Below are 13102 nucleotides of genomic sequence, written 5' to 3'. Positions count from 1 at the left end.
ATTTTTTGATTAAACCTCCCCCCCTTTTTTTTATGCCTGCGCCACTGTATATAGATATATATTTATTCAATTGGTGTCACAGATTTGAACTTACGAAATTACCCACTGACCATTTAAATGTGTTTGTCCATAAAGCTTGCCCTGGTTATTTGGAGAGAGAATTTGTTCAAACCTCTTAACAAGCAAGTCACCTCTGCTGTGCTTAACTTGATTGAGAAGGAAAGAAATGGAGAGACCATAAACACATCCCTTATAAGTGGAGTGCTAAGGTCTTATGGTAAGAAAAACTTTATCATGCTTTGTTTTGTAATATAACTTAACAAGTGCTTTTTTTGTAATGATTAGCTTTATGTATATTATATATGTAAAGAGTATTTGTCATGTGTTTTCTGCATAGCATGACAATCTTAAATTAGGAAGTTTCTAATGGAAACTTATATGGTAAACTAAACTTGTTTGGTGTCATTCCTGTTTGGAATTTAGGATCAAACCACAACTATTCAGTTAGTCAGTAAAACAGACTCCCGGAATCCTATGCAAACCTTAATTTTAGACTGAGTTCAGAGCGATGATCAAGCAAAGACCCTTTTTTGCCAGATTATCATAAAGTGGGAGAATCACCAAAGATATCAGAATTATTCACATTTCATTTTGTTAAATAATACAGGACTATATATATTATACAGATGAATTTATGTTTTGCTTTTTGCAATGCTACTTATGTAAACCACATTATTTTTCTACCTACTCGAAGTCTTTATTTATAAAGCTTTCATTGAGTAATCAGATACAGTTAATTAGGACAGTTTCACATAAAAAAGTTTTAGATTTTGTCAAATTTTAGTTGAAATTGGTATCGGGCTGCCGCTTGATATCAGGAACATGAGACCGCGGTCATCAATTGCTAGGTCTTCGTCCGATACAGAAGCAAGCAACGCACGTGATGATAATATACTTTTAACATCCAGGCAGTCTCAAGGTGATCAATTAGAATCAGTTAGGCAGAGTTAATTGATGGTAAACAGTTGTATCTATTGACAGGTTGTAACACTGGTATATTCAAATATTCTTGCAGAGTGTGTAGTCATGTTTTATTAATACAGAAGTCAGGTCGCAATTTTATGTCGTTGAACCTGTAAAATGGCATTAAATTTTTTGATTTTAAATGTTATCTAGTTCAGTGGTTCTCAACTGCTGGACCGCTGTCGGTCCCAAAATGTATTTATAGAATTTTATATCTCAATTGCAAAATGCAAGATGTTAAAGTCTGTACACTGAAGAAATGAAAACATCAAATTTTAAAATTAAAAAACTTTTTTAAACTGATTGAACTGCTAAGCCGCGAAAAACATTAAACTGCTAAGCCGCGAAATTTCTTTTTTTAAAAAATAAAAACTTTTTTAAACTGATTTAGATCTTGGCCAGTTTCTAAATTTCCAGCACTGTGACGTAACATAGAGTTCATTGTCTACTTTGGACGTTATCATACGTGATTACATTTTGGGTTGATTTTTGGAGGTCCACCGCTTCGCAAAATTTGTTTCAAAATTTTCCATACATAAGCTAAAAGGTTGAAAACACAATTCTAGCCTATTTTTATCTCATTAAAGTACCGATCTGTTTTAACCTTTACAATGTATTTGTTGGTTATAAGTATGTAGTGAAACTGCAGAATGTAAACTGGTTTAAAAGTTGATTTTTAAATGCATCTAACATAACTCTTTACTACAGGATCTTCTAAAATTCATATTTTCCTATCTAGTTGCATTGGGCTTAAGCGAAAATGAACAAAATCGAACGCAGTCACTTTCTGTTTACAAAGAAGCGTTTGAGAGTAATTTCCTCGCTGACACAGAGAGATATTTCACCTCGGAAAGCCAAGAATTTCTTGCTGCAAATCCTGTCACCGAATACATGAAAAAGGTAGCGTGTTTTAAACTGAGATAACAACTTTTAACGCAACATGATTTTAATAAGGCTGTAGGCATGTAGATGTAGGTTATGTAGGGATGCACATTACAGAATAATTAGGTATTCCAGGATATCCTAGAATACTTTATTTCGAATCTAGAATTCCGAATCTAGAATTTCGAATCTTTTTATATTTATAGGAAAAAATAATTTTACATACAAAAGTCAGTTATTGACTCTTTCATAGCAGCCTTGTAGGATCATGAGCTGTAAAATGATTAAAAATTGTACTAATGGGTAGTTTTTGCGTCATGAAACGTATAGCAGTCTATGAAAAGACGTTACGAAACGTTTACCTCGCAAGTCCCACAAACACAAATTTTTTTTTAAATTAATAAGTTTCAAAAATTGTTAATATAGAATATGAGATGAGGTGTGATGACGTCATTAAACAGAATACCGAATCCCGTAATTAGATTCGAATACAAAAGGATTCGAATCTCATAGATTCAAAATTCTGTAATGTGCATCCCTAAGGTTATGTAGTTTTAGTTCCCCTAAGTAGTCCAGATGTAGTTGTTATTTGTTTATTTACAATGGCATCTGGCTTGCAGTCTGTTGCAGATGTAACTTTACTGTAAGTACTTTGTAGCCTGATTGTTATAGCTAAAACTTTTTCTGTAATTTTTTATAACACTACAAATATTTTATTACCCTTATTAAAAATATGTTTATATATATATAGTGGGGTGGGGAAAGATGGGACACCTTTAGCGCATAATATCTAAATATCCTGATCGTGTTTTAAACAATTAACAACGGTCTAAGGGGGGTTTAAAGGCATAGTTTAATAATTCTTTGAAAAATGGAATAGAATGAACAGGTGTCCCATCTTCCCCCACCCTACTATATATAATATATATATATATATATATATTAAAAACTTTTATGGCAAAAAGGTTCCTACCACTGAATTAGTCATCAAAACATAAAACACTGTTCGTGCAGGCTGAGGCGAGGCTCCAGGAAGAGGAGAGAAGGGTCCAACTCTACCTCCACGAATCAACTCATGATCAGCTCGCGAGGAAATGCGAGCAAGTCCTCATCGAGCAACATCTTGAGCAGTTTCATGCCGAGTTTCAAAGTTTGTTAAACGACGATAAAAATGAAGGTAAATGGGAATTTTTTGGGGTAAATAAAAGGGAAAGCTCTGAATAGATGGAAATATAAAATAACATCACAAATTTTCACCAGTTTAAGATATAGAAGAGAACTCGTTTTAATATTTCCAATATTTGTATCAGCATCTTGCGTATTTGAATTTTGGAGTAAGGGCAAAAAATGGTGGGGGAACTGAGATTTAGCTGTGTATTACCCGTTACCCATGTTGGAATACTCTTGGTTTCCCTACCTGCGGTGGTGCAGCACAATTTTTATGTCTTCTGGCTCCAATAAACCCATCTTTTTCTTTTTTTTATGCCTGTGTTACTGACTAACTGTGTACAAGTATTTAAAAAAATTAAGACTGCCCACTTAATCGTGCATCTAGCTTTGTTGATATTTGAAGAGGGGCAAATATGATCAGCGAACCTGAGATTTAGGGGCGAATCGGCCGTTACCCATCCTTGAATACTATAATCAGCAAAAAATTACCCCTATACATTTTAATCCTACACGTACAGATCTTGGCCGAATGTTCAAACTGGTTTCTAAGATTAAAGACGGTCTTGGGGAATTAAAAACCTTACTTGAAGCTCATATTCATAATCAGGCTGACGTTGCAATCAAACAATGTGCAGATACAGCTGTTAATGTAAGTATAAAACATGAAGTGAACATTTTTTGTATTTTATGTTTTTTTACTTGTTTAGTTAAAACAGGTATGGGATTTGTAATGTGTCTTTGTTGTTGTTTTTAATGTAGAATATTGAGAAATTTATCTACAAAGCAGTAAATTTGCCATTTTAAAGAGAAATCCTTCGACCGTATAGGAAAGTCAAAGAGTTTTATCTAAATTTTTATGTTTTCGACAAATTTTGTTTAGAAATACAAACGAATTTCTAGGTATTTAAAATTTAGTTTAAACTACTGTTCTTTAAAAAAATCATATATTTCATTTTTAATACATTTCCTTCTGTTTAGGCTTAAAATTAGGTATGAATTTGAGCATTTAATTTAAATTTAAAACCATAAACATTGCATTAACCATTGTTCAATCACTTCCCAGGACCCGAAGCTTTATGTGCAAACAATACTTGACGTGCACAAAAAATACAACGCGCTTGTGCAGACGTCGTTCGACAACGACTCTGGCTTCGTGGCCGCTCTTGACATAGCATGCGGTCGATTTATTAACAAGAATGCTGTCACTACATCAGCCAAGTCTTCATCTAAGTCTCCAGAGTTATTAGCACGGTGAATTTAAATTCTACTGTTTATTTTCCTATAATTTTTATTATAATTTTGTTGTAGTTCATACTTATTTGGCAGAATTTTCAGTTTAAGTGGTAGCACGGTAATTTTTAAATTCTGCTGTTTTTTGTCTTATATTTGTAATTTTGATGTAGTCAGTCCTTTTTTTTGGAAAACTTTCAGTTTAAGTGGTAGCTTTGATTTGTGTTGCAAAATTTAGACTGTTTAAAGACAATGATAGAAAAATCCTTTACAATTCCATTAGTATTGAGTATTGACTGCAATATTCCATTTCTTGTTTTAGATCCTTTTATTTTAGTTCAAAACCCATACAATATTAATGCTTATAACCTATATCAGAAAATAATTTAAAACATCTGTAATTAAGTTAATTTTGTCAGGAGAACTGGAACACCTTTATATTGTATCGTTTAGTAGGAATTTATATGCAGAATCTTGATTACCTCATTTTCATTTTTTTTTAGATATTGCGACACACTTCTAAAAAGTGCAAAGGTTTCAGAAGACGCTGAATTGGAGGCAACGTTAAAGGAAGTGGTGAGCTCCCCGCCTTACTTTATTTATATTTAACTGTTATATATGTCTTAACCCTTTAAATTTTTCGCCCGTTGGCTAGGTCTTACCACAAGTTACTTAATAGTCCGTAGTGCGGTTATTTCTTATTGTATGGCCCCAAATATTCAATATTTCAAGATTTGTTATGACGTCATCAATTTTATGATGACGTCATCAAAAAAATAAAAGTATGAATTTGAAGATAATTTCATACTGCGCAAACTTCCTAAAGAAAGTTTTGGTCTGGCTGCTATGCTTTGCTTGCAAAATCCAATTCAGTGAGGCGTTAATCTATACTTTTGTCGCCTGTCATATTTTAATCGAAAGAATGCAAAAATAGTTTTCAACTTGTTTATCATTTTTAGATGACTTTAACATTTTTTTGTTTTATTTTTCATTTTTTTATTCTATATGGTGACATCCTATGATGAGTACTTCAGGGATTCTAAGGATTTATTCCCTATTTGCCACATTTTACCAACAGCTAGGCATTTTTAGACTAACAACCTCGTAAAATTGGGTATTTTGTCATTCCCACACTACCTGACCACATTGACTTTTATCTTTCAGTTGACAGTGTTCCGATATATCGAAGACAAAGATGTGTTTCAGACTTTTTATTCAAAGATGTTAGCCCGACGTCTCGTGCAACATACTTCTGCAAGTGATGACGCAGAAGCTCAGATGATATCGAGATTAAAAGTAAAACATAGTTTTGATTTTATTCAACAAACCAAAATAAAGATTTTTTTTTCAGTTTACAGTACCAAAATATTTGTGCATTTAAATGCATTGAATCTGCTCAGTGGCCTTACTGTATTCTAATTTTTATGTTAAAGTGAATATAATTGGTTCTGGACTTTTTGGTATGATGGATACTGTTAGCACACAATATCCGATATTTCCGAATCGTGTTTTAACAGCTGCATTGCTCCTTTAGAATCATGAGAATACAGTTATTTGTCTTCGGTAAATGTTCTGTGTTTTCTACCAAATGGAACGATAAAACAGAGTAAAACCAAAAATTATCTCATCCCTATGTACTAATGTTGTCTCAGCTGTTTTAAATTTATTGACACTAAATCTATAACTTCTGCTATGTTTGCAGCAAACGTGTGGTTTTGAATACACGTCCAAGTTGCAACGAATGTTTCAAGACGTTGATGTAAGCAAGAATTTAAACGAGCGTTTCCGAACTCACATAGCTGCCTCTACACCACTGGATTGTAAGTTCAGAAAAGAAATTTGTTAACTTTTTTCAAATTACACAAAGCGTTTGTTTTATTGCATACATTCTTTTGGTACCTGTACCATTTTGGTCCCAGATTTAAAATGGCATACCAAAAAATCAAAATTTGTGTATTGATGGATATGCACAAATGTGATCTAAAGGTACAAAACAGCCAAATTTGTTTTATTTCAGTGTTTTTTAACAAGAAGCTGTGTGCTACCTTCAGGTTACATTTGAGCATTTCTATCAATACCCAAATTTTCATGTTTGACTGTTATCCCCCTTTAAACATTTTTTGTGAAATGGAAAAAACTTTGTATAATGTAAAAATTAAAATTTAAACATTGAAGTTCAAACTATGGAATACAAAGTTTGATTTAGATTTTTATTCCCTACAAAAAGGTTAATATTCTTTTTCACCAAGTAAGAAGTAATTAACCATTTTATGTCCAACTACTTTGCTGCATCGCCTACATGCATAACTTTTATACCCTGTGATGCATTACCCAATAGCAGACAAAAAGTTTTATAAAATATAAGTTTTAACCAAAAGAGCCATTACAAGTATAATATCACACCTGTTAGTTGCAGCAGAAGCAGAATACCTTTTATATTTTCCGTTGTATATTTTTGCAGTGGATTTCTCAATACAAGTTTTGAGTTCGGGTTCTTGGCCATTTCAGCAGTCTGTTACTTTCAGGCTCCCTGTTGAGGTACTTAAGTATTTAAGTGTTTTTTTTAAACTCTATTTCCTACTCTAAGTGTAAAGTTAGTAGAAACACTTAAGAGTTACGACATGTTTGTTTTATCAACAATAATGCTATTTGTAGCAGAAATGTACTAACTTTGTTATATATCACAATTTATAAATCAACAATGGGATATAGTGATCAACAATGGGATATAGTGGTATGGGATATAGTGAAGTAATTGTTATTACATTCATCGGTATTTGTGTTTTGGCAATGCTCTAATATTGTTATTGCCCAACCAATAGGTTCAATATATTACTAAATACCCAATCTTCCAGGTAACTTTAATTTATGAAATCACACTGTTGTAAACTCGGCAATACACAAGCTGCATAATGTGTACAAATACAAACTTGGTGTTACTTGGGATAATGGCCAAACTTTGATCTAAATCATAGCCATATGTCCCATGGCATGCATTGCTGTAAGACCTCAACCATATAGAATAAAACAATCTACAATTGCAAACTTGCCTTACTTGTTTATTAAAACTAGAAAATATACCCGCATGCCACAAAAAAGATGCCATATCTGCAATACCAGCATGTTGTTTTCTTTGATGAATTTTGTTTTTGTTTTTAGTTGGAAAGGAGTTACCAGCGTTTCACCACATTTTACTCGCAAGCTCATAACGGACGTAAACTTTCATGGCTCTACCAGATGTCTAAGGGAGAAATCGTAACCAACTGTTTCAAAAACAGATACACATTCCAGGTAAAATACCAATAAGCAGATATATTAGTTCTGTCATGTTTTAAGCTGCCATACAAGCAATGAAATATATAAACTATTAAAGCTCGTCGCTGCTATCATTTTTTGACGTATGTGTTTTTGAGCAAGACACTTAGCGGCAATTACTTTAACCTAGTGGTCACTAATAAGTTGTCCAAATTGTGAGCCATTCATAAAATATCACAAGATCTCTCCCAAAAGTAATCGCCCACATAGTTACTTGGAAACTCAAATACGGGCACGAAGTGTCTGAAACAAAACACCGGTGTTTTAATGACTCTTTTTGCCCCAACATGCAAAGAGAAAATAATTGCATTCTTTTAAACCACACTGTGGCTCAGTGGTAAGTCATTTGCATTGTAATCAAAGGCTATTGAGTTAGATAAGCAATAAGTTAGTTTGGTTGACCCCACCCCCTTACAACTGACCCCCAACACCACGGGGCAATGATAATTGCTGCTACCTTTGTAGCCATATATGCTTGGGCATGACATTTACCAGTCATTGTTCCAACATAATAGTCACAAATAACAATAATAAAAATCACAAAGAAAACAAAAGGTGGCACTGTATGTATTTAATAGAACACCAAAGTATAGATGAGTTACATTCGTTCACATTCTCCTTGTGTGTAAGCACATATAAAGCTTAACATTCAACCATATTCTGAATACAGGCATCCACGTTTCAAATGGCGATTCTGTTACAATACAACTCAGCCACATCATACACTGTGCAGCAACTCGCGGAAAATACTCAACTGAAAATGGAAATCTTGTTGCAAGTAAAAAATCATAGTTTAGGCATTTATAAAAACAGTGTTTTTCAATATTTCATGGTTTGTGGCTCATTTTTAAAGACGTTTGAAGTAACCTGTTTTATTATAAAATGAGTATATTTGTTGTCAGCCTGGTAATTTTTTTTCAAAATTAACAGCAACTTGCAAAGCCAATCATGGGCAGAGGTCTGTTCATGACACCCTTGGGTTCCACTTGACATTTGTTAAGAAAGAGTCTTCTTGTTATGCTAATCAAAAGGAACTAATGCAATGAAACAATTATAAATAAGAAATAACCCATAAATTTGTTTCCATTTCTATGTTTATATCTCATTACTAGTTGAACAAATGTGAATTAGGGCTTGTTTTTTTGTGATTTCTTGAAATTAATGTCAATTATTCCCAGGTTTTAATCCACCTGCTTAAGTGTAAGATCCTGCAGTGCAAAGATGAGCCCGATGCTAACAACCTCAAACCACATAATGAAATAGAGCTTTTTCTTGGTTACAGAAGGTAAATCTATATGAGTGAGGTTTTGCATGTGTTCTGTTCTGTTATAAATTGTTTCATTTTATATCATCTCATAAAGCCTGGAGCGGTAGCACAATTGGTTAGCGTGCCTGCCTCGAACCCAGAGGTAATGGGTTCAAGGTTTGTCGCTGCTACCATTGTGGTCAGATGTGTGCTTGGGCAAGACAGTTAACGGCAGTTGCTGTAACCCAGTGGTCGCTGATTGGGTTGTCTGAATTATCAGCCACATATTAAAAAAATTCAAAAAAATAATCACCCACAAAGTAACATGCTTGATAACTCGTAAGCTGGCACGAGGTGTATGAACACCTGGGTTATAACGACTGTCGTTTCCGGCCACGCGAGGATAAAGTAAGTTACATTCATTCATAAATCAAAAGTTATGTGCCACACTTCTATAAACATTTTTCTTTCGTACAGTAAAAAACTACGTGTAAACATAAACAAACCTGTAAAAACTGAACAAAAACAAGAACAAGAGGTAACCCATAAGCATATTGAAGAAGACAGAAAAATGTTAATTCAGGTAAGACCTTATATTCCATTCTATGTTTAATAATATGGTTGTGTTGATCTGATACTGTTGCTAATTTAATTTTGAGAGTTATAAATAGACCTTGAAATTCATTGTGAATTTTTGTAAATGTTAAATTTTGACGTCGCTAGTTGGACTCTGTGGAATAGTAATGCTACCTGTCATATGTAAATGGTTTGTGGTGATATTTTTATTTGCCACTTATATTCAAAGTATTGAGAAGATGTGTAATACATTATTCATACATCTACGGGTAACGGGTCAATTGTGGCCTAAATCCTAGGGCCCATGGCGTGCCACGCTGCGGGACCTAACCCACATAGAATAGAAATATTATGGTGTTAAAAATCAACTTGTAATAATGAGTTTTCTGGCATAATACAGTGGTTAAAAGGGTACGTTTAGTGCCACCATTGTTGGCCTATGTGTTCATGGGCAAGACACTTATAAACAGCAATTGATCTAATCTGGTGGCCCCTAATGGGTTGTCCAGATTGTCAGCCATACATAACAAAATTTATAAATTATAACCTATATAGTAACTTTGCACATTGAGTGTAAAACATTGCACCTGTGTTATAACCACTGTTGTTGTCCCACACTGCAAGGATAAATAGGTTTCATTCATTCATGCAGGCGGCGATTGTTCGAATCATGAAGATGAGGAAACAACAGAAACATCAACAGTTGCTCTCGGAAGTCCTCTCACAACTATCCTCCCGTTTCAAGCCAAGAGTGCCGATAATTAAGAAGTGTATTGACACTCTAATAGAGAAGGAATACTTAGAACGAGTGGAAGGGGAAAAAGACATGTACCAGTACCTAGCCTGAGTCTCCAGGCCACATTTTTTGCAGAGCTATTTATTTGTTAAGGTTCCTGGGATCTGTAAGCTAGTTAGTTCTATTAGTCTAAAAAGTGACGCACCAAAGGTCTTGGAAAAGTCTTTTTTTTTTGCTGCATGTTTTTAATTCAAAATTTATTACAGCTTCATGACAAGCCTAACGCAAAATGTTTAGAACTTGAATTACTTAATTTAAATGACGCCAGGGTAATTTTGATAAGAAAATGGCTACAGTTGTGTCCTGCGAATGCAGTTTTTGTTCTGGGAACCTGTGGTAGGTGGGTGCTGGGTAACCACAAACACATAATTCTGCACTAAATAAAAATTGCATTAACTTATTTCAGTTTTGTGAAAAAGTTTTGGGGGTATCAAAATTTGAAAAGCTGCATTGCCTGCCAGTTTTGGTACAAATATATTATCTGTTTTCATGCTAAGGCCGCGATCTAGAGAGTGTAGCGCTTTCTGGAGACACATGTTGCGTACAAGTTATATCATTGCATTTTTGTCTTTGAACGTGTTATTATGTAGCCTGCAAAATATAAACAAAGACATATCCGTACCTATTCAATGTAGGTAAGTTCCTGAACGTTGATTCGTTCGCTCTTACATTGCGTTCTATTCACTTCTGCTACATTCTTCTTTTTGATTTCACTTACTCCCTGTTGTTTTTACGTAAAGGTAATTACCCACACGCCGCCCTTTATACGTTGCTTAAATACAGTTTCGTTTACTGCGTATGCGTTTTTTATGATCCGAATCTCTCGTATTATAATTGTTAGTAAGTGATGTCCGGCGCCATGGCATAGTAATTAGCGCGCCTGCCTGTAACCCAGAGGTAATGAGTTCAAGGCTCGTCGCTGCTACCATTGTGGGCGTATGTGTTCATTGCTTCAACACAGTGGTCACTAATGGCTTGTCCAAATTATCAGCCGTACATAAAAAAAGCCGCATAAAATAACTCGTAAGCTGGCACGAGTTGTTAAACCCGTGTGATAACGACTGTCGTTTTCCCGGCCACGCGAGGATAAAGTAAGTTACATTCATAAACTTAAAAGTTCTAAACAAAATTAAACTCAAATATTTCAGTAAAGGCAATGCGAATTAAAAATTCCATTAGTTTGCGAAGTTCTCTAAGTTTTACGCGCGTGGTGGCAGCAACGGGCGTTCAGTATCTGATACAATGTCAGTGTATAGATAGGGAAAACATGTTTATGCGTTTATTTTACGACTAGATAAAATAGGTCGTCAAAGTTTTATGAAAAACCGTAAATTCGAAAAGATTTTTATTGCATTGCTAACCAGCGGCACAAACTTTATAATATTTAAGATAAAAATTCCAAAGACGCAATATTTTTAAATCATGGTTTAGCAGCTAAAAGTCACATTCCGTTGCCTGTAGAACTGGCAGAAGTCGGTACTCTTGCGTGGGTCAAGCTGCAGAATTAGACCTACTGGCGTGCGAAAGGCATGCGGGCCGATTGCTCTTTCACAGAGCACTTAATTACCGATAGAGAGGTTGACACCGAAGAAATATTAATCGACGCGAGCAGTCATGCTGCCAGAAATCCAAACCGTTTCACCTCTTGATGTGTATAATCAGATACAACTCCGTGACACACGAGTGCTTGGAAAGAGTTTAAAACCCAACAGTAAACGCCACATATTTCCTGTTTCAAGAGGTCTATTAATCTTTACTGACGGTTTGTAACAACAATAGCAAAGGTGGCTCCTGAAATTCAATTTCTTTGGCGTTTCAGGATTCCTAAAAGATGTTTCAGCATGTGAGCTTGCGTTGGTTACGTCACTAAGTTTAGCACTTTCGGTGCGTCCACAGCAAACAGACTCAAAGCCACTTTCGGTCGAAAGGGCATTTATGGAGCTTAGGTGACGCTTACTTGCGTGCTTAATTACAGCAGGCGGTAGTTAACGAAGTGGCACACTTTGCTTAATGGCTTCTATACTAACACATAGATACGGCCGTGTTTGCTACAAAATAACCTGGCAATTTCTTTGGGGATCGGTGCGGTTTTAAGCTTATGCGGGTACGTTCAATTCTTTTTAAAGGAAGAATATGAACCTGTCGACGTGGGTGGTCGAACCTGTAAAGGTTATAAGGTCATTGCCCTGCCACGCGCGTGAGCGTATGCTAAACCACTGTCGAGAAATTTCTCATACGTACTGTCCCGTGGACACGCAGTGTACGTGTGGTCTCATGCGTCCAGCCAAGCGGAGCGATATATCGATGTAGCAATCTCTATGTTATTGTTAGCAAAGCGCCGAGAACGGTGGTGGTTGCTCGTAAATGGAGTAAGTTCGAGCCGATTCCGTCAGCGATGATTGGAAATAAATAAGCAATAAAAGTGTGCCTCATACCTCTGTCTTTTCCAAATTACGAAAAATAATTACCTAAAACACCATGCGCCAAACAAAAAAAACGAAAACAGTTCCCAATTAGTGGAATGTTGAAACGGTAGCGGTTAACAAGTTAACCCTAGCCCGGGTCGCTTAATTTGCGTCTGCTTGTTGTTATTATCTGTCAGCACTTTGCAAAGCGTGATCGAAACGCTAAACATAAGTTTTCAGAAACAGTTTCTGTCTTTTATACAATTCAATGCGGTACAGGTCAAATACATGTAATGGCGTGAAGCGAAATTCTTTACTGTGATGTCCAGAAATTTAGTTTTTTTATTCCCAAGCAAATGTGATGTATTTTTAAATGCTATTTGATGTTTAAAATAAACACACTGGCGATTTAAATGCTTGATAAATTGCTATAAACCTCGGGAAAACAAAAAAAAGATT

The 13102-nt window shown here is 35.1% G+C and overlaps 1 protein-coding gene across 1 annotated transcript in view; it reads left to right on the top strand.

Moving 5' to 3' along the window:
* Positions 1–11035, top strand: part of LOC100177902 (cullin-1-like) — a 13597-nt gene extending 2562 nt beyond the window's left edge. Inside the window, exons 6-19 of the mRNA XM_002123456.4 lie at positions 136–277; positions 1763–1923; positions 2920–3082; positions 3594–3724; positions 4139–4326; positions 4809–4881; positions 5470–5601; positions 6008–6125; positions 6767–6843; positions 7465–7596; positions 8291–8398; positions 8799–8905; positions 9344–9449; positions 10095–11035. Coding sequence (XP_002123492.1) covers positions 136–277; positions 1763–1923; positions 2920–3082; positions 3594–3724; positions 4139–4326; positions 4809–4881; positions 5470–5601; positions 6008–6125; positions 6767–6843; positions 7465–7596; positions 8291–8398; positions 8799–8905; positions 9344–9449; positions 10095–10289 — 1833 coding nt within the window. The 3' untranslated portion in view covers positions 10290–11035. The remainder of the gene's footprint in view (positions 1–135; positions 278–1762; positions 1924–2919; positions 3083–3593; positions 3725–4138; positions 4327–4808; positions 4882–5469; positions 5602–6007; positions 6126–6766; positions 6844–7464; positions 7597–8290; positions 8399–8798; positions 8906–9343; positions 9450–10094) is intronic.
* Positions 11036–13102: the final 2067 nt, after the last annotated feature.

The sequence above is a fragment of the Ciona intestinalis genome, chromosome 7 (assembly GCF_000224145.3).
Source record: "Ciona intestinalis chromosome 7, KH, whole genome shotgun sequence".
NCBI lineage: Eukaryota > Metazoa > Chordata > Ascidiacea > Phlebobranchia > Cionidae > Ciona > Ciona intestinalis.
Note: the sequence above shows the minus strand (reverse complement) of the source record. Positions and strands in the feature narration are given on the sequence as shown.